We start from the raw sequence: 24,574 nt of genomic DNA, 5'->3' as shown, positions 1-24,574 counted from the left end.
TATTACTTATTAGATAATAACTCACAAGGCTCCTCCCTACTGAGCCGTGGTGCCACAAAATCAACTCTGGCCAACATTTAAGCAAACAACATGTTAAGAAACGCCTTCCAAAAACACTTGCTTTTTCTCCTTTGCAGAACCGTAACAGTAAAGGTTAAGGAACCCACTTGCTGAGTTGTTGCTGAGCAAGGAGGATCCATGGAGAGTATCATTTCATTAGGGGACACGTTTCATAAGAAAGCCGCCAAACCTCCTTCACTGTAGGTCAAAAAACAACGAGGGCCCCTGCCAGAGCTCTGCAGCTCTTTTCAGTTGGTTTCCATGGTCACCTGTCATCCACGTCGAGGGCCTGCAGGTTGCATTCTGGGACTCTAGCCAGCTCACTGATAATGTCGCTGTATCCTGCAGCGGCAGCAATGTGGAGGCAAGTCTTCCCGTTCTCATCATCGTAGTTTATGATCGACGGACCCTGGCGGTGGCTCAGGATGATAGAGCAAAGGATCCGATTGCCGCTCTGAAAACCAACCATATATGTGTGTGCTCGCAGAGAAGAAGACGTAATGAACAGCAGCAACTCCTGCTCCTACTAACTTGGTGTGTATATGGTGTTCCCTCATGCACTGCAAAGGCATGTGCTTTATATTTAGCTTTCAACCAATCTGTCAATTAAATTTAACATGATGTATAGCGGGACGTGGGTGGCGCTGTGGGTTAAACCACAGAGCCTAGGGCTTGTCGATCAGAAGGTTGGCGGTTCAAATCCCCGCGACGGGGTGAGCTCCCATTGCTCAGTCCCTGCTCCTGCCAACCTAGCAGTTCGAAAGCATGCAGTGCAAGTAGATAAATAGGTACCACTGCGGTGGGAAGGTAAACGGCGTTTCCGTGTGCTGCTCTGGTTTGCCAGAAGCAACTTCTGGGTCATGTGCTGGCCACATGACCCAGAAGCTGTACGCCAGCTTCCTTGGCTAGTAAAGCGAGATGAGCGCCACAACTCCAGAGTTGTCAGCGACTGGACCTTTTTATAGCATCATTCAGAGTTTGAGACTCATGAATAGAGCATTTTCAGGGATATTTTCCCCCTGAATGGTGACTTGTGCTTTAAAAGACAATTTGTTGTTAACGGTTGGCAGCAGGATAGGTTTTTAGAAACTTTAATTATTTTATTACTTGTCTGTTTCCTGCCCTGAGCTCCTTTGGGAGGAAGCAGGGAGGGGGAGAAACAAACAAACAAACAAACAACTGACTGTGAGATGTGGAAATAATACAGTAGTCTCTAATGCAGAAAGTACCACAGCTACCCTTACGTCATCAAAGTGGTTGCTATGAGTCCAGCCTTGTTTTTTTTTTATTATTAAATTTACTACCTGCCCTTCACCAATAGGTTCTGGGGCAGATTATAACAATTAAAAATTCAGTATTCAAAATGTTTAGAACAAATTACAGTCACAGGAATAGGGTGGGTCCTCAAAACACACATATCAGGTGTCAAAAGCCACGGTAAAGAGGCATGTCTTCAGCATTTGCTAGAAGCTGTATAGTGAATGTGGCAGCCACACCTCTGCGAGGAGGGAATTCCACAACTTAGGGGTTGCCCCAGGGATTGCCCTCTCCTGAGGCAGCACCCCACTGAACTTCTGAGGGCAGTCAAACTACCAAGAGGGCTCTCTCTGCTGATCTTAACACCCTGGAGGTGGTGTCTGTGGGGGTGGTCACTCAGATATTTTGGGGCCTAAGTTGTTTAGGGCTTTAAGCATTAGTAGGAGCACTTTGAATTGTGCCCAGAAATGAACTTGGAAGGCAAGGGGCACCCCAGGAGACAGCAACATCCCAGGATGACAGACCAGAAGATTGATCAGGGGGTGAATCAACGGAGAATGAGAGGTGTTGGGAGAAGTGGTTCTTCAAACCTGAGGAATCAGGGTGAGAATATTCAATCTATTACAATAGATTTGATAAATGCATCCCTCCCTATAAATAGTGCCTTTTAAATCTGTTTTGCTTCTCTTAGTCAAAGTTAGAAGTGCTTCTGTTGGGTGGGTTGCTTCTGAATAGTGGAGAACGGTCAGTTGATATGTTATCAATGGGAGCCAATGATTAAGTTCTCCTGATAGCTGGGAATCTCTTTATGGTTTTGAATGTGACGCCACCACAGCTTGGAGAGCATGACACATTTACAGCGGAAGGGTAGGGCCAGAGAGACTGCAAAAGAGCAGATTTGAGTTTTGAATGCGATACTACAAAGAAAGGGACAGAGAGAGCTATGAGTCAGCTGAAGGTGAAGCTCATTGGAGTCTCCATGTTTCTCTGCAGATCTGCTATTTGTTTGTCTCCCGTAAGCTCTGCTTGAGTATTTGTAAATAGAGCAAACATTACAAAGACACCCTAGGTCTCCACTGCTCTTTTTTATCAAGAGGAATCTAAACCTAGAGTCCATTCTGAGTATTACTGCACCACAAATAAAATATTTTTAATGCCCATTTGAAATATCGTTTTAGATTGCTCAACCATATGTATTTTACCCAGCTCTGCTTATGTCTCCTGGCAGCATCATTTTAAAAAAATGCTCCCAATGGGTAGATAGCAAATAATGGCCAGGATCCAATGAACTAAAACACTTTTTAAACAGATTCAGAAAGGGGATTCACTTTAAGACTTAAGGCCCTGTTGTTCAAAGGAGAAAAAAGCAAGTTAAAAACTTCCTGAGCCAGGGTCAGAGCTAGGTGTGAAGGGGTAGGGGGCCCCTAGATAAAGGTAAAGGGTTAGGTCCAGCTGTGGCCGACTCTGGGGTTGCGATGCTCATCTCCCTTTATTGACCGAGGGAGCCAGTGTACAGCTTCCGGGTCATGTGGCCAGCATGACTAAGCCGCTTCTGGCGAACCAGAGCAGCGCACGGAAACGCCGTTTACCTTCCCGCCGGAGTGGTACCTATTTATCTACTTGCACTTTGATGTGCTTTTGAACTGCTAGGTGGGTAGGAGCAGGGACTGAGCAACGGGAGCTCACCCCATCGCGGGGATCCGAACCGCCGACCTTCTGATCAGCAAGTGCAAGGCTCTGTGGTTTAACCCACAGCGCCACCCGCGTCCCAGGGGGCCCCTAGACCCCCCCAAACACCACCCTTTTAGGGATTTCCCAGATGAGCCTACCAGATAGCAGATGCAACAGGGATGGGCGGAGGCTGGTGGCAGCGGGGGTAGCAATGGGGATGAGAGCCCCTGAAAGCAACAGCATCACCTCCTGCCATCCAGTCCTCCTTCAGCCCCGTGCTTTGAAGAGAAGCCCTGGGTCAGGCACCTGTAGCTTCCATCTTCAGATTGCCTTGGGGCCTCGATGGACCACCAGAGAGGGACACTAAATTGGAGGCATACCCCAGAGGCACTGTGGATACTGGTGTTGATGGCAGCTGTAGCTGCCTGGCTTGGCACTTCTCTGTTCATGCGGGGCATTTGTCCAAATACACTATGTGCTGGTGTGGGGCTCGGCTGAAGCCTTTGCACAAATGTATATTTTTGGATCTCAGCAGGTGTCTTTTAAGCCAGTGGTACATTCCATTTCCACCCCTCTTTCAACCACAAGCCAGTGCTTTTACATTTCTTGCCATTAAGCAGCCTTTGCGGTGAGCCGGTTTGTACAAAGGTGAATCATTTCTTTGAATGTTGAAGGTAGCCGTGGGTGTATGAACGTAACTCATGCTGACATATTCAAAACAAACAGTGACATAATTCTATGCCTTTTTATAAGAGGCGAAATAATTCGTTTTTTTAAAAAATTCTGTCCTTATGGCCAAATCCCGGTCGCATTCTTTTCTCTGCTTCCCTAGCTACAAATGGTGTGTCTGAGAAACAGAACTGGATTAACTTTTATGAAAAAGGTTCTATAGATCCCCAGGCAGATTTGGGATCCTGAGAAATATATGCTCATCTTACAGATTACAGTGGTACCTCGGGTTAAGTACTTAATTATTTCCGGAAGTCCATTCTTAACCTGAAACTGTTCTTAACCTGAAGCACCACTTTAGCTAATGGGGCCTCCTCCTGCCGCTGCACTGCTGGAGCACGATTTCTGTTCTCATCCTGAAGCAACCTGAGGTACTATTTTTGGGTTAGCAGAGTCTGTAACCTGAAGCGTATGTAACCCGAGGTACCACTGTACTCATTTGTTGTTGTTGTTTTTACTTTCATTGGTTTCACATTATGGAACACAACAGGATCAAATGAAGAGACACGTTTGCTTTTGAAAAGGTTGACAGCCGTGCTATACCTGGACTGCCCAGTGAAGAGCTGTTTTAAAATCTTTGTCCACCAACACCGGATCAGCTCCTTTATGCAGCAGGATTTGCGTGTGCTGGGGTCGATTGTGGAACGCAGACCAGTGAAGAGACGTCATCCCCTGAAAATCACAACCGAGGACATCAAAGCTTGGGGCAATGCATGACAGCCCTAGAAGTAGGGATAATAAGGTTATGAAACAATAGATCTGCCTATGTCTATGAGGGAGCCAAAAGCAACCGCCATCCTGCCTGGACCTAACACTACCTCTGTGGAGACTTTGCACTGATTTACAGGGGGTGGGGTGGTGGTATTCACACCCCTGATTCACACCCCAAAGGCCTTTGCCTGCCTGGAATGTGTCTTTGAACTATGGTGATGCCTCTTCCTGTCCCAGATGGAGGTTAGAGGGGCATTTGAATGTGTGGTGAAATTAGCCCATTGGACAAAAGTAACATTTTCATTAATTGCTGCACCCACTTTTGCCCCTCTCCCTGGCCCGGCATGTGGCCTTGAGATGGTTGCCCAGTAGCCCTCAAGAGAAAAAGGTTCCCCAACCTTTGTTGACCAGTGCAACAAACCCACTTTTAAAAAATCACCCTGGCCTTTTGGGGGGTTAGGAAAGTAACAGAGCTATGCATTGAAAAGTGTGGGATTCCAGAATTGCAGGGGATTTGATTAGATTACTCTTGGGATCCCTTCCAAATCTACAGTTCTATGATTCTATGAATGGATGATTAATGGGAAGATGTGCCAACACCCAGCCACCAAAACAGGATGAATGCTCATTGTGCTATAATCACCCCATAAACAAAGTAGAATTAAAGCTCAATAAAGCCAAGCATAGTCTAACTACTGTGTAAGATTTGTGTGAGCAAATCAGGAACGATAAACAGGTTATATCTCACAGGGCCTTGTGCCTCAACCCAGCACTCCTTGGCCATGCTTAGTCCTCATTGGGCTTTTTAAAAAATCCCCCCATTTTTTAACATCCACAAATCTGGGTGTTTTCATGATTCTGCTAATACCTCCCTATTGTGCATGGCGCCATTATGGCTACATAAGCAATGGCACAGATCTCTGAATATAGAGGGAACTGTAATGATGTGTGCCTCCCAATCGCCAATCGATGAGAGACTCCAGGGTGTCAGTGCTTACCCAGGGTGCAGTTTCCTTGGACTGGAGACTGGGAACTCAGCTAGATTGGTAAATAAAGGTAAAGGGACCCCTGACTATTAGGTCCAGTCACAGACGACTCTGGGGTTGCAGCGCTCATCTCACTTTACAGCCGGCATACAGTCGTGTGGCCAGCATGACTAAGCCGCTTCTGGCGAACCAGAGCAGCGCACGGAAACGCCATTTACCTTCCCGCTGGAGCGGTACCTATTTATCTACTTGCACTTTGATGTGCTTTCGAACTGCTAGGTTGGCAGGAGCTGGTAAATAAAGAGTGTTTTATATGTGTGGTAAAGGTAAAGGTAAAGGTACCCCTGCCCATACGGGCCAGTCTTGACAGACTCTGGGGTTGTGCGCCCATCTCACTCAAGAGGCCGGGGGCCAGCGCTGTCCGGAGACACTTCCGGGTCACGTGGCCAGCGTGACAAAGCTGCATCTGGCGAGCCAGCGCAGCACACGGAAACGCCGTTTACCTTCCCACCAGTAAGTGGTCCCTATTTATCTACTTGCACCCGGGGGTGCTTTCGAACTGCTAGGTTGGCAGGCGCTGGGACCGAGCAGCGGGAGCGCACCCCGCCACGGGGATTCGAACCGCTGACCTTTCGATCGGCAAGCCCTAGGCACTGAGGCTTTTACCCACAGCGCCACCCGCGTCCCTCATGTGTGGTACAGGCATATAAACACTGTGACACCAGATGGCACTGTGGAGTTCCATTTTTGCCAATGCGATTTCTCATACAAAGTTTACAGTGTGTTTTCCTGAAACGCTTCTTTGATGTGTCTAGATCGAGCCTAGGATGGCTTTATTTGTACACATACTGTATACAACCTGAAGATAGGATGGAAGGGATTGCAGCATTAGCACTGCACAGGTCTTGCTTCCCCATTAGGTTCCCTGAGCACAGAGCAAGACAATTCTCTGTGTCTCTAGCTTCCAGCATCAGCCAAAACTCACATAAACACAGCTCCCCTTCACCTATTGTTATCCCTCTTAGGATGACATGGCAGCCAGCCAGGTGAGCTGGGAAAAGGCCCACTCATTTGTCTCTATGGCCACAGGGCAATCAATCTTTTTGGACATGTAAATGGAAGTACTTAATTTGCCAGCTAAGGCCATTATCTTACAAAGAAACTGGTCTGACCAGTTCAGCAGGTTTCCTCATATAGCTTATAACCTCACAAATACAGGATCAGAAGGGACCTACTGATAACATCCAGACTGACCCCCCACAAACTATAACAGTATGTCCGTGTGTTCAATCCTAGTTTGCAGTCATTGAAAACAGTTCCGTTGGCTTGTTTTCACCAAGCATGGTGTAGTCTGGACAGAAAATAACAATGGCCAAGTGCAGGGCTTTTTTTCATCTGGAACTCACTGGAACTCAGTTCCGGCCCCTCTCAGTTGGGCGCTGTTGCCATTATAAGAGAACAAGGGAAGCATTCATGGTGAGTTCCTGTACCTCTTTTTCTAGAAAAATAGCAGTGGCCAAGTGGATGCTAAATGTCTGTGTGAACCGGCCCTCAGATTTTAAAGCATGAAGCACTCCTTCACCCGTCAATAACAACCTTTATACACCACATGACAATTTAGGGGATGCTACTTTGCTTACCTCATTGTCCTGGTGGTTGATTTCGCTGAGATCAGATTGCTGTAGCAGCACAGATAAAAGCCTGAGGAGGACAAAGCGACATTCCACGTCAAAATAAAAGGCAAAACAAAATTCAGAGAAAGTCATGGTCCCATTTCAGTAAGAACGAAGCACCTTTTTGTCATAGTGACATAACAATTAAACATGTGTTTAGCTTTCACTTCATGAAGTCAATGGAACCTAAATGTACTTAACTTTAATTAATTGTTTGAGTTTCTATGCTTTTGTCATGGCCTTTGGCTAGCACAATAAACTTACTGAAGCTTTAATTAAACAATGTTTTTAACAGTACTGTATAAGCCTAAAAGCTAGAACCTTAGAGTCAATGGCCTTGTTCACATACTTCCCCAAATATGGTTCAGATCCAGTGTCACGTTATCACACTGTGTTAAAAAAACAAGAAATAGTACCCATATAGAAAACAAAACAGAAAAAAGATATTGTGTACATTACAAGGGGGGGGGGGGGACAACGACTTGTTATTGTAGTTAACCAGACCTTGTTTCTTTTTCTTTTTCTGTGTATTACTCTGCACTTGTATTTTATTCTTTTTAATTTTCAATAAAGAATATAAAATAAACAAAAAATTATTACACCGTCGAGCACGCCTCCCTCTATAGTCCCTTGCTAAAGGGGGGAAAGCAACTGGCTTAGCGTTATGTGCAAACCAGTGCTTACAGTTTTTCTCCAAACAAAGAAGAATCCAGGGGTCATTATTGGTTTCCTGTTCATGGTTTATTTGGGTGAAACAAAGCATGAGTGCTGGCTGACGCATCAGGTTAAGGCAGCTGTTCCAGGATTTGTTTTCTTACTCTAGGATAGGCAGATCAAAGCGGGGAATGCTCAAGTTGTGTGCACTAGTGTGCCTCTTGTTCTCGAGTTAAATTATCTGACTATGTTCAGGGCCGGATTAAGACCTTGAGAGGCCCTAAACACTTAAAAGATTTTGGTGCCCCCACATATATCAAATTCAAAATATAAACAATAATAAACCATAAAATATTTTTTCCCCCAAAATGAAACAAACCTACAGTACAGTGGTACTTCGGGTTACATACGCTTCAGGTTACATACACTTCAGGTTACAGACTCCGCTAACCCAGAAATAGTACCTCGGGTTAAGAATTTTGCTTCAGGATGAGAACAGAAATCGCGCGGCAGCAGGAGGCCCCATTAGCTAAAGTGGTGCTTCAGGTTAAGAACAGTTTCAGGTTAAGAACGGACCCCCAGAACAAATTAAGTACGTAAACCGAGGTACCACTGTACGATGGAAAATAGATCTTCATGGATATGAATGCCACCATTAGGAAAAATCTATATAACTATAGACTTGCCCCAATTCAGCAATATATTCCAGGATGTTTTTTTATTTGAGTTACCTTTTGGTGGTAAGAGATATGGCAAGAGAGGCATTAATTTATTGCAATGTGAATTTTACATTTACCATAACATCAAACTAAGGTTTAGCACCATGGGAAAAACAAGCCCTGTTTCACATGCTTCCTTCTTGCATGCTCCAGTTCAGATAGTTATTTAGACAAACCATACCTTGACCGTACTACAGCTGATCTGACAAATTTGCACTTGCCCACTAAACCAAGATTGCAAACCACATTTTGAAGATGGTTTGCAATCCTGGTTTGTAGGGCGTGTGTAAACCACAGAGAGGGCTCCAACACCGTTATTCCATGAGCAGAAGGGAGTTTGTTCATGAAATGAGAACTGGGCTCCAACACCGTTATTCCATGAGCAGAAGGGAGTTTGTTCATGAAATGAGAACTATTCTTATGAAACAGATCCTACCATGTGTGTAACTATCTTTCCATGAATGGAAAATGAATTGGGATTTTCAAATGGTCATGTCAATCACTCAAAAAGTTTTGGAATTATCACACCCACACACCAGTTGTGTTAGGAGAAAGATAGAAAGGGTGGCTGGGATCCTAACTTTCTTTCCATCCATGGAACAGAGTTTATGTTCATGCAACAAAGTTTATTTTTCTTCCCTTTTCCTGGGCTGCTCCCTGCACCCCCACCAAATGTGGGCAACATGATGTAACATGACTTAATTTGTTGAATTTATACAAGTATCAGAACACACCCTTTTGCTGCACAATTTGAGATGTCTTAGTGCTGAAATTAGTTTTTTTTAAAAAAGTATTAATAATATTATTATTATTATATTATATTTTCTTCTGGATACACATTGATTTCTTACATGGGCATTGCTGTTTGTGTTCCTTGCCATGTTGAGCAAAGATGAAGAGAAAAACAAATGGACATGGCGAAGATCTGTGGCATTTCAGCAGTGCTTTCTGGTAATGGAGTGATCATATTCAGAAGATCTAATTTTGCTGATTTGGGCTAATAAGACAGATGAAAAGGAGCTGAACAGCTGGCACACTTCTGCTCTGACCAAAGGTCTGCCCGTTACCATGGGGACTGTAGAAATTTATTTTGCAGGGATCTCTCTGTGTTGCTGCTAAACTAAATTACCACTCCCTTTCCAAATATCAGTGCTGGCCCCTATTCTGTGGATGTTTTATTTAATGATAATGCCCTCTTGGTTGCCTTGAAACCTTCCAAGAGTACTGTTCAAATGGTGTGTATAAAGAAGAACAAGGATGCCAGAAAATTAGGAAAGCAACTGAAAATTGAGATTGCTTGAGAGAAGTGGATGGAAGCAGTTTGTGAAGCATAATGGGTGTGTGATACACTCATGGAAGCACAATGTTCAATATTTTCATCAGAGGTAGCACACACGCTGGTAATATTGTGTTTGTTTCCTTAAAATGGATTAGGTGTTGTTGCATACATGCGTCCACATCAAGCTGTGATTTGCACAGAATGAAGCAAGTGCTCCTGTTGCTTCTTGCCTGCTTCAAGGGAATCAATATTAAATTAAATAAGAATGACACTGTCTTTGGTTTTGCATGCATCTGCGTCACAGAAACCAATGGGACTTGCCTGCACAAAATTGTGCACAGGATCACAACCCATAAGAACCACAATAATTCAATGGATTTTCTTGATAACATGAGTATCAAGTGATTTCTTGTTGGTATTGTTAAAAGTTCCATGCAGTGGTTCTCCACAACTGAGGAAAAGTAGTCTCAAGGCAAATTTTAGCTACAGAGTTGAACTATCAACCTTTTGCACAGTCTTGGATGTGGTTGTCTGGAATTGTGGCTGTTTACTTACCTTAGCACTACCTTGAAGAAACTTACACAAGGCTTAAATCCCGTTTTATTGTTTCTTGTGTGAATTATGTTAATGTCTGGTCATTGTTCACCCAGCAGAGAGGCATTTCTAAATAGGAAGAGTATTTGCATGAACTAGTTTTTTCCATATGTAGGCTGTACTCATGAACACTCATTGGTTCCTGCAGTTGGTGCAATTGCACTTGTTACAGAAACTACAGTATATGTGAAGCCCCACTGGGATATATGACTAAGGTCCATTGATTTCAATAGGTCTACTCTGACTAAAACTTGCATGAAATACCAAGCCAGGGTTGAAGTACAGCAAGCAACACCACAGCTGTGAAAACCTTCATCAGCAACCCTTTATGTGCAGTTAATTATTAGTACAGGACGCCCAGGCAGGTAGAGAAGTATGATTAATAATACAAAAAGGCTGAAATTCTAATGAGTCTTATCAACCTCTTTTATTACCTAAGAGGGAACATGTTATAACCACTATGAGCAATAATGAAAAAGCTACAGATTACAGATCTATTAAAAGATTCATTATCTGTAGCTCAAAGAGCATACCTGACATTGGGATCAGCAGTGGCAGCATGTAGTGGTAATCTTCCATTTTTATCTGGGATGTTCTGTTTGGCACCATTTCTCAGCAGGCTGACGCAACCTTCCAGCCACCCCTGAAAGTGAATCAAAAGGAAAGAGGCTGTGCAAATTGGAAACTTTTTTGAAAAAATATGTGTACTGGAATATGAATTTGTTTCAACAATATTTTTTTTTAAAAAAGGTAACAGTGCAATCTGTACACAACTACTCAGAAACAAGTCCCATTGATTCCAGCATGTCTTACTCCTAGGTAAGATGTAGACGTAGGACTGCAATCTATATCTCTAGGTTTGGGACCTAAATACTGAGTTAATTGGCACCTGGCACTCTTAAGACCCCAGAGATTGTGCTAGTTTGTAATTCTACCTTCCATGATGTTTCATGGCATTACATCTGCTGAAGCAGGGGTTCTTAACCTGTGGTCCATAGAACTAGGGGGAGCCATTGGTGGGGGTCCATGAACACAATGCAAAAAATGATTTCCAGTGCAATAAAATAATTTATAGCAACCAGGAGGAAGAATCTATAGGATATGTCCTTCTGTTTTGCAATTTCTAGTTCCGCAGCATATGATTACCGAATGACAATTTTTCTGATGAAGAGATATCCGACATAATGCTGGAGAAAGGAAATGTTTACTTCAGAAGATGATGTGTGTGCTTAAAAAACACCCTAGTGGAGCTGTTGCAAGTTTAACAAATGCATTTTTAATGATATAAACTGTCAGCAGTCCCTTTGATAATGTCGTATTTTGCCAGTATTAATCATATGCTATAATAGTTCCAGAATACTGCTTTTTTGTTGTTGATTTTTCCTAAAAAACTATGTACAGGGGAAGGAAAGCTCCATACCAGGTAGGTTGCCAGAGATAAACTAGTGCGCCCACATGCATCTTGGGTGTTGATATTGGCTCCCATCTTCAGCAGTAATTTCACTGTATCAAGCTGGCGTCCTGAGATGGCGTGCATCAAGGGAGTACAGCCTTGGAAAGGAAAAAATGTATTTCATTTAAGGCACAGTTAGTACAAAAACAAAGACGCGGGTGGCGCTGTGGGTTAAACCACAGAGCCTAGGGCTCGCTGATCAGAAGGTCGGCGGTTCAAATCCCCGTGACGGGGTGAGCTCCCGTTGCTCAGTCCCTGCTCTTGCCAACCTAGCAGTTCGAAAGTACGTCAAAGCGCAAGTAGATAAATAGATACCGCTCCAGCGGGAAGGTAAATGGTGTTTCCGTGCTCTGCTCTGGTTCACCAGAAGCAGCTTAGTCATGCTGCCTACATGACCCGGAAGCTGTACACCGGCTCCCTCGGCCAATAAAGCGAGATGAGCGCCGCAACCCCAGAGTCAATCACGACTGGACCTAATGGTCAGGGGTTCCTTTACCTTTAGTAAAAAACACATGTATAGTATATCAAGTGCTTCATTTTGCTTTAAAAAGTGCTTGCACTCCTGGAAGTATTGTTACCTCTCAGGAGAATCCAATTTCAAACTCCACATAAGTTAGCTATATTATAAGACTGTGTTAGTTGACGTGTGTTTGTGTGTATTCATTCTGTACCTGGCTAGCATAGGGGGGAGAAACGGGAAGAGAAGTAATCTGAGGCAGATATCAAAGTAAATTACACCCACTACCCTTTCACGATTTTTTATTTTAAACTTTAGCAAGATCTTTCAGGGTGACTTCATGCCTTCCCTTACCCACCAGTTGCCCCCGTTGGGCAGAATAAATTGGGGGAGATTGGGCTCCAAACTGCTTCACTTAGGGTTGCAGACGATTTGTTTCCTTATTTTAAGTCCTAACTAAAATGCATAAGCCTTTTTGCAAAGTAATTTCCCCTATAATTATAACGATAATTTACTTTTTTTATCCCACCCTTCCTCCCAAAGAAGCCCACAGAATGCATTTGTTTGTGTTATTTTCACAAATAGATGCATTTTAAAATGTGCCCTTTGGTATATAATTTTTTGTACACCCGACTTGGCTGGAAAACATCACTGCAAAATTCAGGAATATGCACATTTTGGAAGATGCCTGTATTTCATTTCACGTACTGTATTGTTTGGAAAGTGAAAATGTGGCAGCTTTACCTTTAAACTGATTCAAATTTCTCTCCCACCCCTAGGCAAAGGAATCAGTACTATTAGCTTGAGAGTGAAGCAGAGAGATGTGGGTGGGGAACAGGATGTTAGACCCACAAACCGTGCCTTCCTGCAATCTAGAATTCCTCTCACAGCTCTCATGTTGTAGAAGCCCGACATAATAGTCATTCCTGCAACACATATATCTACTATTCCACATCACTGTTTGCCTCCTAAGCCTGTCATGTGCCCACCATTTTGTCTCTTATCCCTTGTTTATTAATGCACTGATCATTTTGCATGTTGGCAAATGTTTGTCCTCTGCAATGCAAAAGCTGCACAGAAACCGAATGAGGCAAATCAAAAGCAAAACTGTGGAATGAGGAGCAGCAACCATCGTGGATGGAGCAATGTTTTGTGACTGAAAGACCAGCCTAATGACTTTCATTTTTAGGTGCAGCTTTTTAAAAATTAACTAGATCCAAGTAGTTAATTGGGGAATTAGTCACCGGCCTCTTACTTTCTTTTTTCACTTCCATCTTCCACACTTCTGTCGTGAACACCAAGCTACGTAGAGTGGCACAGAAATGTACAGATAGCTCTTTTACATACCCTCCAATATTGTTGCCCTCCAAATTGGGACGTCAGGAGGGATGTACCTTCCAATTTGGCACTCTGGCGCTGGTCAGCAGAGTTGTGCCACAATGCTGGCTATTCAGGCAGCTGGGGGGTATGTCTTTACACACCAGCAGCTAATTCAAATGTTCAGAAAAACCATGCAGTTCAGCCTTCCTGGCTGCAGATTTCCTTAGACTGTGCTACTTCAGGAACTCAAATGACTGTTGTTCAAAGCATGACAAAAGCTCCTTGCATATGGAAAACTAGTAATTCAGGTAGCTAATTCTAGCTAAGCTGGAAACATCCCCACATGCATGGGGTTTTTTGATACAAGAAGGAATGACTGATACTGCTAAAATTCACCTGGGCGTAGGTGTCAACTCGGTGGAGTTTCAGATTTCATAAGCTCAACTGACAGAACACAGCAGGCTTTAAAACAAAAGATGTGCAGCCAGCTGAAAGGCAACCTTTAGTTTTTATCCAGCAAGGCAAACAATCTTGCAAAGAAGCAATGCTGCTTAAACTGCTAGGGTGAAGTTTGCCATCAAAGCAAAGGAAAGTATTCACCAGACTTTTCTTTATTCCCCCATCCCTGCTGGTCCTCTGACTTCTCGTATGTATAACTGTCACAAGCAATAGTAAAGCAGTCCTGTTGTTACCTCATTCATTAACCAGAACAGTTGTCCTGAAACTCTTACAGATGACATTATTGTTTCTACACTGAAAACCAGCCAACCAACCAACCAACCAACTCAGAGCTGCTCCCATAGTATATAGTTCTCAATCTTTCACAGTTGCTGTTTGTGAACATTTAGGATTACAGTTATGGACACATGAAGCTGCTTCATCCTGAATTGGCCATTGGTCCATATAGCTCAGTGTTGTCTGCTCCGGCTAGCAGTGGCTTTTTAGGGTTTCAGGCAAGAGGTTTTTCAAGGCCTTCCTGGAGATGCTGGGGATTGTGGAGATTGAGAGCCAGTGCGGTGTGGTGGTTAGAGTGTAGGACTAAAAGGACCAGGGAAAGCAGGGTTCAAATCCCCACTCAGCCATGAAGCTCGTTGGGTGACCTTCGGCCTAACCTACCTCACAGGGTTGTTGTCAGGATGAAATGGAGGGGAAGAGAACCATGTACCACCTTGAGATTGCTGGAAGACAAAGTTGGTATAAAAAGGTAAAGGTCCCCTGACATTTAAGTCCAGTCATGGTCGACTCTGGGGTTGTGGAGCTCATCTTGTTTTATTGGCCGAGGGAGCCGGCGTACAGCTTCTGGGTCATGTGGCCAGCATGGCTAAGCTGCTTCTGGCGAAGCAGAGCAGCGCACAGAAACGCCGTTTACCTTCCTGCCGGAGCAGTACCTATTTATCTACTTGCACTTCATGCTTTCGAACTGCTAGGTTGGCAGGAGCAGGGACCGAGCAACGGGAGCTCACCCCGTCGCAAAGATTTAAACTGCCGACCTTCCGATCAGCAAGCCCTAGGCTCAGTGGTTTAGACCACAGCGCCACCCGCATCCCAAAGTTGGTATAGTGGTACCTCTAGTTGCGGACTTAGTCTGTTTCAGGGTGCCATTCACACCCCGAAAAGTCCACAACTAGAGTGCCTCTTCTGCGTATGTGCATTGCGCGATTGAGGGCTTCTGTGAGTGCGTGGGCGTCAAACCCAAAAGTAAACACTTCCAGGTTTTCCACATTCGTAAGCTGAAAGTCCGAAACAGCAGAATGCAACATGAGGTATGACTGTATATAAATGTCAAAAATAATAAATATTTGACCTCTAGACTTTCTGCATACAAAGCAGTGCTGTCCAGCTGAGTTTCAGCCCCTTCAGCTTGTTATTAGGTACACTGGAGAAGAATTCACTTTCTGGGAGTTGTGCAGCTATAATATATGATTGTGCCATATATTGTTGAGAACAGAGAGGAGGAAGAATGTGTCTTAAAAGAACTACCGTAATCACTACCCCTTTTCTTTCACTTGTAAAGAAGGAAGTCTCTAGCCGTGATACTGTGATGTCGAAAGTGATGCTAAAAACAGCAGAACCATAGCAATTAGTTACAACTTTTAGCAACTGAAAACCAGAGAAAGAATCGCTTTACCATCACTGTCGCAGCATTCTAGTATTGAGGGATCTTCACGAATGACAGCCGTCAAAGTGTTGATATCCCCATTAGCTGCTGCTTGATATACCAGAGTCAAGTCGAATTCTTCTGCCGAATCGCCTGTGGGAATAAAAGCAGCAGGGAAAACAAAATATTTTGTTTTTGTCTTTGTTGGTGGTGGGGTTGGAAGAAGATCGATGACAAGGTTAAATACAGCCCTCACATTAAAGACAGTCACATAGAAGAAGGAAGAAAAACATCATTTCACAACGCAGGAGCAAATCCTAACATAAAAGGGCAGGCAGGCATTTTGCTGTTCCAATCCAAACGTCTTCAATGCACTTTGGTGATGACGGAAGCTGCAGATCATGATCTAGATTGTTAAGATTATGATTTGCACTTATAAGTCACTTTTTAAACAAAAAGAAACTCAAAACTTTTCTATTTCAGCAGGCCTATTCAGACACATGCTTTTTTAAATTAGTTTTTTAAAAATAATTATTTCATTGTGATTAATTGCTTTTAGATATTTTAAACTGTTTTAAAATATAGCTATATTTTATTTTTAACTATTTTTCTATCATAGAAGTGTTTGCCACCATGGGCACCTTGGTGAGAAGGGTGGGGTATAAATGTAGCAAATAACAACAATAATAAATGCAGTTAGGCAAGGCCTTTTCAGTTGTGACTTCTTTGGTGTAAACAGGTGTGGAGAACCTTTGGCCCTCCAGATGTTGCTGATGTTATGTACTGAAGTTCTCACTCTGGGCCAGCAGGGGGATACTGTAGATAGTTATGCAAATAAGGGATCAAAAGTGACGTCCAGTGATTGGATAGTTTTAGAAAGTTGTTACAGTTGCGTTGTACTGGAGCTCTATATAAGCAGGCTGACTGGACCCTTCAGTTCAGTTCTGTCCTGGCCTGTGAATAAACAAGAGCTGTTTGAAGAATCGCTGTGTCGTCTGATATGTTCACCCACAACTTAACAGCTGAACTACAATTTCTATCACCCCTGGCCATTGGCCATGCAGGCTGGGACTGTTGGGTGGGAGTCATGATTCAGCAACATCTGGAAGGGTGCAGGATCCCCATGCCTGGAGTAGAGGCCCCGTGTGCTCTACCTGGCTTGGGGGGAAAAGGTGGAGGTGTTTTTCTCTCCAGAACTTTTAGAATCTGAGATTTTAATATATTTTTAATGCTGGTTCTGCTGGTATTAGTATTTGTTTAGTATTGCTAAAGGGACGCGGGGGCGCTGTGGTCTAAACCACAGAGCCTAGGGCTTGCCGATCAGAAGGTTGGCAGTTCAAATCCCCACAACGGGGTGAGCTCCCGTTGCTTGGTCCTTGCTCCTGTCAACCTAGCAGTTCAAAAGCCCGTCAAAGTGCAAGTAGATAAATAGGTACCGCTCCGACGGGAAGGTAAACGGCGTTTCCGTGTGCTGCTCTGGTTCGCCAGAAGTGGCTTAGTCATGCTGGCCACATGACCCAGAAGCTGCACACTGGCTCCCTCAGCCAATAAAGCAAGATGAGCGCCACAACCCCAGAGTTGTCTGCGACTGGACCTGATGGTCAGGGGTCCCTTTACCTTTACCTAGTATTGCTATATATGCTTTCAATGTGCTTTAATTTTTAAAGAAGTTACACATTTTTAAAAGATTCTTTTTTGGTTGTTAGCCATCAAAGGGGCGGGACCCTGCCAACACACACACACACACACTTAAAATATGTACATACATACAGTACATATTTAGAGGGGGTTAATCTCTTGGGATTTGGCAGTACATTGAGGCAGTTATGGTAACACAGTTCAACTTCAATTCTCCAAAGCAGCACAGGCCCTGGGTGAACACCTGGAACCCCCTGGAATCTTGCTACCACTCGGCAAAGACTGGGGGTGGCGCCCAATTTCTGTAACAATATATTGCCCCATGCTATATGCCTGCGCTTTCATCTTGCAGGGCTTCACTGGCCTGTGCAGAAGAGGAAGCACAGCGGGAGGGAAGTGTAACAGCCTGTGGTTTAGTCAGTCTGTGATTTCTACGTAAGAGGAATCCACAATAAGGCTGCTGCTCAGCACTTGCTGATGTCTCAAAGGCATCGAAGCCTGCAACGAGTTTATGCCAATCCCCTCCCTCCTCTCACATCGATTTGCATGATTGCAGCCAACAGCAGTAACTGTCAAGTAGAGGAGGCACTTTTCTTTCTGGTAAGCAGAAAGGTAGCCTAGCAACTAATGGTCCTTTGACTCAGATGAAACTATTTATACATGCTGTGGCCTTTGGTCAGTGCTCAAGAAATCACATGTTCTGTGCCGCTGATATTTAGAGTGGGATAAGACATTTGCGGGATAAAGGTCCGTATAGTAAAAGCTATGGTTTTCCCAGTAGTGATGTATGGAAGTGAGAGCTGGACCATAAGGAAGGCTGATCGCCAAAAAATTGATGCTTTTGAATTATGGTGCTGGAGGAGACTCTTGAGAGTCCCATGGACTGCAAGAAGATCAAACCTATCTATTCTGAAGGAAATCAGCCCTGAGTGCTCACTGGAAGGACAGATCCTGAAGCTGAGGCTCCAATACTTTGGCCACCTCACGAGAAGAAAAGACTCCCTGGAAAAGACCCTGATGTTGGGAAAGATGGAGGGCACAAGGAGAAGGGGACAACAGAGGACGAGATGGTTGGACAGTGTTCTCGAAGCTACCAGCATGAGTTTGACCAAACTGCGGGAGGCAGTGGAGGACAGAAGTGCCTGGAGTGCTCTGGTCCATGGGGTCATGAAGAGTCGGACACGACTAAACGACTAGACAACAACAACAACAACAAGACATTCGCATATGTAAAAGCCCTCTTCAGACCATTTTCATCTGTTGGAGGCACAAGGGGAGAAGGGGGCAGTGGGACCATGCTGCTGGCGCCATCCCTTGCCATATGCCTGCTCAGCACAACATCTGCAAAGGGGTCCCTACTCTAGAGCAGCTTCGTGCCTATAGGAGTTCTGTGTGATAAGAGACCCCTGATTGACTGGAGATCCTGATTATGTGGCATGCACAGAGCTACAAACTTCAAAGCATCCCTTTTCAGATACACTGAACATGCACATGTTTAGAGAATGGAGCCAGAGGCCCATGTGCTGTCATGGGCAGTGCTAGCCACAGTCCCCCAATTATTTTTAATTGATTTTCCAGATTATTACAAATCATTACTGAATTAATTCAACTTAAAACCATTTCCAAAACCGGTTTCCCACTCTTGTTACAAGGCCAGACTCTTCCTGTCCAGAAATGGCCATAGTTGGTGCACCAGCTATAGCTGGCAAAAGGCACTCCTATACCCTGAGGGTATCTGAGTGACAGACATAGAGCCAAACTCCATATCTGTTATGTCCAGAGTGCCGTCTCACCCGGATCATGTGCCAGTGTCCCAGACATGAAAACAACCAACCCACAGTGCCTCCATCTCCCCAGGGTTCAAGTTTAGTTTATGGGCCTTCCTCTGCTACAGCCAGACAACGGTCTAGATCATGTACAGCCTCTTTCTCCTGATTCAGATTTTAAGGGGAAGTGGAGCTATGTGTCATTAGCATGCTGATGACGTTTTGCCTCAGAAGTCTGAATGAACGCACCCAGTGGCTTCATATGGATGGACAGGGTCAACACCACAGAGATGTTAGATTAGGGACAAATTTGCACCCTGTGGTACACTACAGCACAGACACCATGGAGCTGAAACACAATCTCCTAGTGCTACTTTCTGGACATGACCCTTAGTGGAACCACTGTTGAACAGTGTCCCCAATATGCATCCCACAGAGCTGGTCCATGAGGATGCCATGCTCAGTGGTATCAAAAGCCGCTGAGTGACTGAGAAACAGAAACAGAGCTGTACTCCCCCTGTCCCATTCTTGATAGAAGTCATGTATCAGGGTGACCAAGGCTGGTTCACTCCCAGATTGAAATGGATCTAAAGAATTCATATTCTCCAGGAACTCCTGCAGTGTCTTACCCATCTCTCTGTCCACCACCTTACCCAAGATGCAGACAGGTAGGTGGGCATATTCAGGAATGGATGCATTACTTCCTGTTTAAGGGCAGTAGGCAACCCACCATCATGTAAAGACACATTCCCCACACTCTGGGTCCATCCAATCAACCTTTGCTGTCACAGCCCCGCCCCAAGCCCTCAAAAAAACACATCTTGTAAGGCCACGATCACATGAGGGTCATGTGACCCGCATGGGAGCCTGCTCCCCAGAAGATGCATGACCCAGTTTTTTTGCATGTCCCAGTTGGAGGGTATGAGAACCATGTTTGCCACTTGGAGCTACTTAGAGAAAAAGTCAGGATATTAACAATAAATAACTAACTAAACAAACATAAATAAGTAAACAAACGCTTGCACCTGACCTGGCAGGGCTCCCTGCTGATGGACATCCCTTTTCAGGTGCTCTAGGGGAGAGAAGCACCATTTAGATTTCCCACAATGCACTGCAGTGATACTGTATCGGGGCACTGGAGGGTCATTTACATGGTGGCTCCAAGCTACCACAGTGCTGACCAGAGCAGCTTTGTAGCTGCTTTCCTCTGCTCCCCTCCTGCCACCAGCCTCATGAGCAAGCGGGTGGGGAGCTCTGAGAAGGGAGCCGGCCTACCAGAAGATACCACACTGAGGATCCCTTCAATCTGGAGCTGGCCATGTCACTCCCATTCATTCATAATAATGTCTAATAACAGCCTCTCCCCCCCCCATGCATACAACTGCATGTTTGGGGCTCTGGATTTCAAGAAGAAAGACACTCTCACACACAGCTGCAGGCACAGGTTTTAATTTATGCCTGTCCATGAACATCCAATGGGAAAATGCTTGCATTCCCCCCCCCCTTCTCTTTTTCCTGTCAGTATTCCCATAGCATCCAAAAGTCTGGGATACTTCTGTGGAAGGGGACGGAAAGCAGGCAAACTGCATGCCATTATCTTCTGGTGAACATGTGATATCCAAATGCTGGGTAGCCTGGCAGAAACTGTCGAATACCAGGGGCAATTGGGACTGCCAGTGGTGGGATGAGGTCAATGGAGGACAGTAGGAAGTGCAACGGGTTGCTCTGAATACAAAGAAAGCCAAGTACAAAGTGCGGAGACACACAGGCAAAAGCTAGTCCTCACATGCAGCTTTGTAGAGGTGTGGGCATTGATAAAAGCAATAAATTGATTAATTCGTAAAATGAGAGGTGCTAATTCTAATTCAAAGGGACGCGGGTGGCGCTGTGGGTTAAACCAGAGAGACTAGGACTTGCCGATCAGAAGGTTGGCGGTTCGAATCCCCGCAACGGTGTGAGCTCCTGTTGCTCGGTCCCTGCTCCTGCCAACCTAGCAGTTTGAAAGCATGTCAAAGTGCAAGTAGATAAATAGGTACCGCTCAAGCGGGAAGGTAAACGGTGTTTCCGTGCGCTGCTCTGGTTTGCCAGAAGTGGCTTAGTCATGCTGGCCACATGACCCGGAAGCTGTATGCCGGCTCCTTCGGCCAATAAAGCGAGATGAGCGTCGCAACCCCATAGTCAGTCACGACTGGACCTAATGGTCAGGGGTCCCTTTACCTTTACCTAATTATATCATTGCCCTAAATTTCAAATGTGTAGAAGCCTCAGTGAGGCACAGCATGCCCTCTGCACATCCTCAGAGGCACTTTCCAGGACCCAGAGTTATCTTCCCCCCTCTCCTTCCCATGTGATGAAGATGCAAAGTTCTAGTGATCTGATGGCTTTAGGCACAGATGAGATAAATTCATGAAGCTCAGGTACGTCAGTGGCTATTAGTCCCATTAGCTGGGAAATGAGTTTATTTATTCCAAGAGAATTAGACTATTAGACACTCCTTTTTCCAAGATGCTGGGAACCAAAGGATTCTCCATCATTCTCTGCTTCTCCTGATTGTGTGTGCTTGGGTGCTGCTGGAGACAAGAGAGTGCCAGACTGCATAGACCTTCGGTCTGATACAGCAGTTCTTATGCTTTTATGCACACTCTGTCTCCATTCACATTCATGACGTGGGCAGATCCACATACTCAAAGGAAATCTTTCATGGCTTTGCTCCCTTGGTCAAATTAACTGGAGAAGCTTTTGTGGGTAGAGGAGCTCTGCATGCCCATCTCAGTGACTAGAGTGGAATAGAATGACTATCCATTTCTTAAAAATTAATAGATAGTGCAGAGACTTCCGCACGGAAAACTGGTCTATAGATAAAATAGTACAACTGTTTTGACATGGCAAAGAAACTGAGCAGACAGCATTCATTCTCTAACATTATGCTTGTGCCCTTTCATGAAGTCATAGAGCCAAGATGCTTTTCAATATGGGCCTGATTCTGCTTTCCTAGCAAACATGTACAACTTGCAGGTGCAGACACAAGACCAGAGGACGATCATCAACACCTTGTTCTTTGGTTCTTGTAATTGGGTGCATTATCAATGCCTGACATGATTTCAGATCATTTGGTGGGTACAAAAGTCATATGAAAAGTTATTGAAATTTTGGAATCGGGCACTTAGAATAAAAAATCATGGAGTAAATTAAATTGAAATCCAAGAAATAAAATTCTTCCATCACACTACAGAGCAAGTGATTTTATTTCTGCAGTAACGTTTCCTGGATAAAATGCACCTTTGCTTATCGGATTGGAATATACAATTGGACATTTGTAGTTTGTCAGTATCCATGCCATCAATTTAAGGATTTATTGAAAGATGAGAGCATCTCCAGCCACTGAATTTTCAATTGCTTGCACTTAATTCTTAATATTTTATTCAAACCAAGAAGCCTAATTAGTTAGGTTTTTACAAAACCCAGAAAGCAGATAAACTAGCTGCAAAAGTAGAAATCTCCTGTCGAATATGAGGAAAATGTCAGTTTTCTCCATAGAACTTACCTCTTTTGGTTAACCATTTCCATACTGTAGCATGCTGAAATGGCTGCCTTTAAAACAAACTGAAATAGACCCCCCCTTTTAAAACCAACATGTGCAGATAGTCGAATTGAACAGTTTGACATGAAATTCACATGGTCTAAGAATTCCCACATGTAGCATGAAACATTCTGTCTGATGTGAATGAGAATGCAACAGCAACAGGCATATGAGCATGAATGAATATTAGCATTAACAACAAACAGCTTACCTTTCTGTTGATCAAACACTGACGAAGTACTAAAATCCATGGTTGCCTATTGCATTTCCCCCCTCACCTCTGCAATCGCCATAGCAATAGCCCATATATTACACCAGTAAACAACACATTCAATGATTGCTGCCGCCAGTCTTCCTTTCTGAATTAAATTTGCTTTATGGCTGCAGCTTATCAGAAAGGCAACCACACTCCAGTCATGTACGAAGAACAATACCTTCCATCTGTAAAAGACCCTATTCAAAATGTTGTTTGGAAATGACCTGAGGTACCATCATTTCACAGGGAAAATAAACCATCTTTCATCCTGTGTCTGAGAAGGGCACTGCTGAGAATGCAGCGTCAGCTGCAAGAATGCCTTGCTTAAACTGAAGTCTCCGCAGATGAATGAGAATCCATCGCGCCAGACAGAGCATGTGCAAAGCTTGTGGTGCCGTTTGCAAGCTGATGTTCTCATTACTCAGGTGAAACAGCATGTACTGGGGCAAAAAGAGTCAACACACTCTCTCTGAATATTGCAAGGGTATATACCCTGCTGCCCATTAACAATACTCCCCCCCCCCAACTCTAAACACCTAGCAACCTGGGTTAATCAGCCCACAATCTTATGCACATTTACTTGGAAAAAGCCCATTAGGTATATTTAGAATGGCAGTCTTTATATTATATTAAACATGCATTGTTTAATATACAGTGGTACCTTAGGTTAAGTACTTAATTCGTTCTGGAGGTCCGTTCTTAACCTGAAACTGTTCTTAACCTGAAGCACCACTTTAGCTAATGGGGCCTACTGCTGCTGCTGTGCCACTGGAGCACGATTTCTGTTCTCATCCTGAAGCAAAGTTCTTAACCTGAAGCACTATTTCTGGGTTAGCGGAGTGTGTAACCTGAAGCGTATGTAACCTGAAGCGGAACCACATTCAACTGCTCTGATACCATCATGAGAACAAATCATAATGCAGTCACAATAAAAAGGATGGCTGGAGGAGTCTTGCATCTGTTCTTTAATGAGCATTCATTCCGCTTTGTTTACAGAACAGTTACTGGACAATCAGTATTCATCCTGATTTGTCTGTGGGGTGTTTGCATGTCTTCATCCCACACTTCTCAATGAATCTCCCTACCACTGGTGGTGACTGGCCTTTGTTGTCCTTTCTTGTTCCCAGCACATGCCTCACCAAACCCCAAACCTCCTTCCTGTCACCTCACAACCCTCCCCGTCACCTTGGTATGAGCATCAGTGAGGTGTCCAACTGTCCCTGTTTTCCAGGGACAGTCACAGATTTACAGAAGTTTCTGATTTAGTCCCGGAATGTGACACTTTTCCTTAGGATGTCCCTATTTTCATTGGAGAAATGTTGGTGGGTAAGGAGTTATGTGACTCCTCCGAGCCAAAAAGATAAGCAACTATACAATCTTTAGAAGACATCTGAAGGCAGCCCTGTATAGGGAAGATTTTTTTTAAAAAAAATATTTAGCATTTTATGAGTGTTGGAAGCCACCCAGAGTGGCTGGGGCAACCTAGGGCAGGATATCAACAACAACAACATTGAATAGGACATCTGTATTTTCATCGGAGAAATGTTGGAGGGGAGCAGGCCTTTTCTGCAATGGCTCCCCACTTGTGGAATGCTCTTGCTAGCGAGGCACGCCTGGTGATTGATTGATTGAGTGTTTAATTTCTATATCGCTTAATATATTAAAAAGATCTC

The 24,574-nt window shown here is 44.2% G+C and overlaps 1 protein-coding gene and 1 long non-coding RNA gene across 3 annotated transcripts in view; one reads left to right on the top strand and one right to left on the bottom strand.

Annotated features, from left to right (window-relative positions):
- The window catches only part of ANKRD55 (ankyrin repeat domain 55), a 39,950-nt gene extending 16,712 nt beyond the window's left edge, over positions 1-23,238 (bottom strand). The window contains exons 1-7 of one of the 2 annotated variants that reach the window (XM_079994867.1): positions 22,857-23,238; positions 15,692-15,814; positions 11,754-11,884; positions 10,867-10,976; positions 7,055-7,115; positions 4,261-4,389; positions 330-514 (exon numbers count right to left, since the gene is read on the bottom strand). In XM_079994867.1, coding sequence (XP_079850993.1) covers positions 330-514; positions 4,261-4,389; positions 7,055-7,115; positions 10,867-10,976; positions 11,754-11,884; positions 15,692-15,814; positions 22,857-22,896 — 779 coding nt within the window. In that variant the 5' untranslated portion in view covers positions 22,897-23,238. The remainder of the gene's footprint in view (positions 1-329; positions 515-4,260; positions 4,390-7,054; positions 7,116-10,866; positions 10,977-11,753; positions 11,885-15,691; positions 15,815-22,856) is intronic. The other variant, XM_079994868.1, reaches the window with a different exon arrangement.
- LOC307226436 lies at positions 4,395-7,062 on the top strand. Its single transcript, XR_013843417.1, has 3 exons — positions 4,395-5,484; positions 5,718-5,740; positions 6,117-7,062. It is a non-coding gene; the product is annotated as an uncharacterized lncRNA (long non-coding RNA).
- Positions 23,239-24,574: the final 1,336 nt, after the last annotated feature.

Source organism: Podarcis cretensis (assembly GCF_951804945.1).
Source record: "Podarcis cretensis genome assembly, chromosome: 11".
NCBI classification, from domain to species: domain Eukaryota; kingdom Metazoa; phylum Chordata; class Lepidosauria; order Squamata; family Lacertidae; genus Podarcis; species Podarcis cretensis.
The sequence above is the reverse complement of the archived record's forward strand: the minus strand, read 5'-3'. Positions and strand labels throughout refer to the sequence as shown.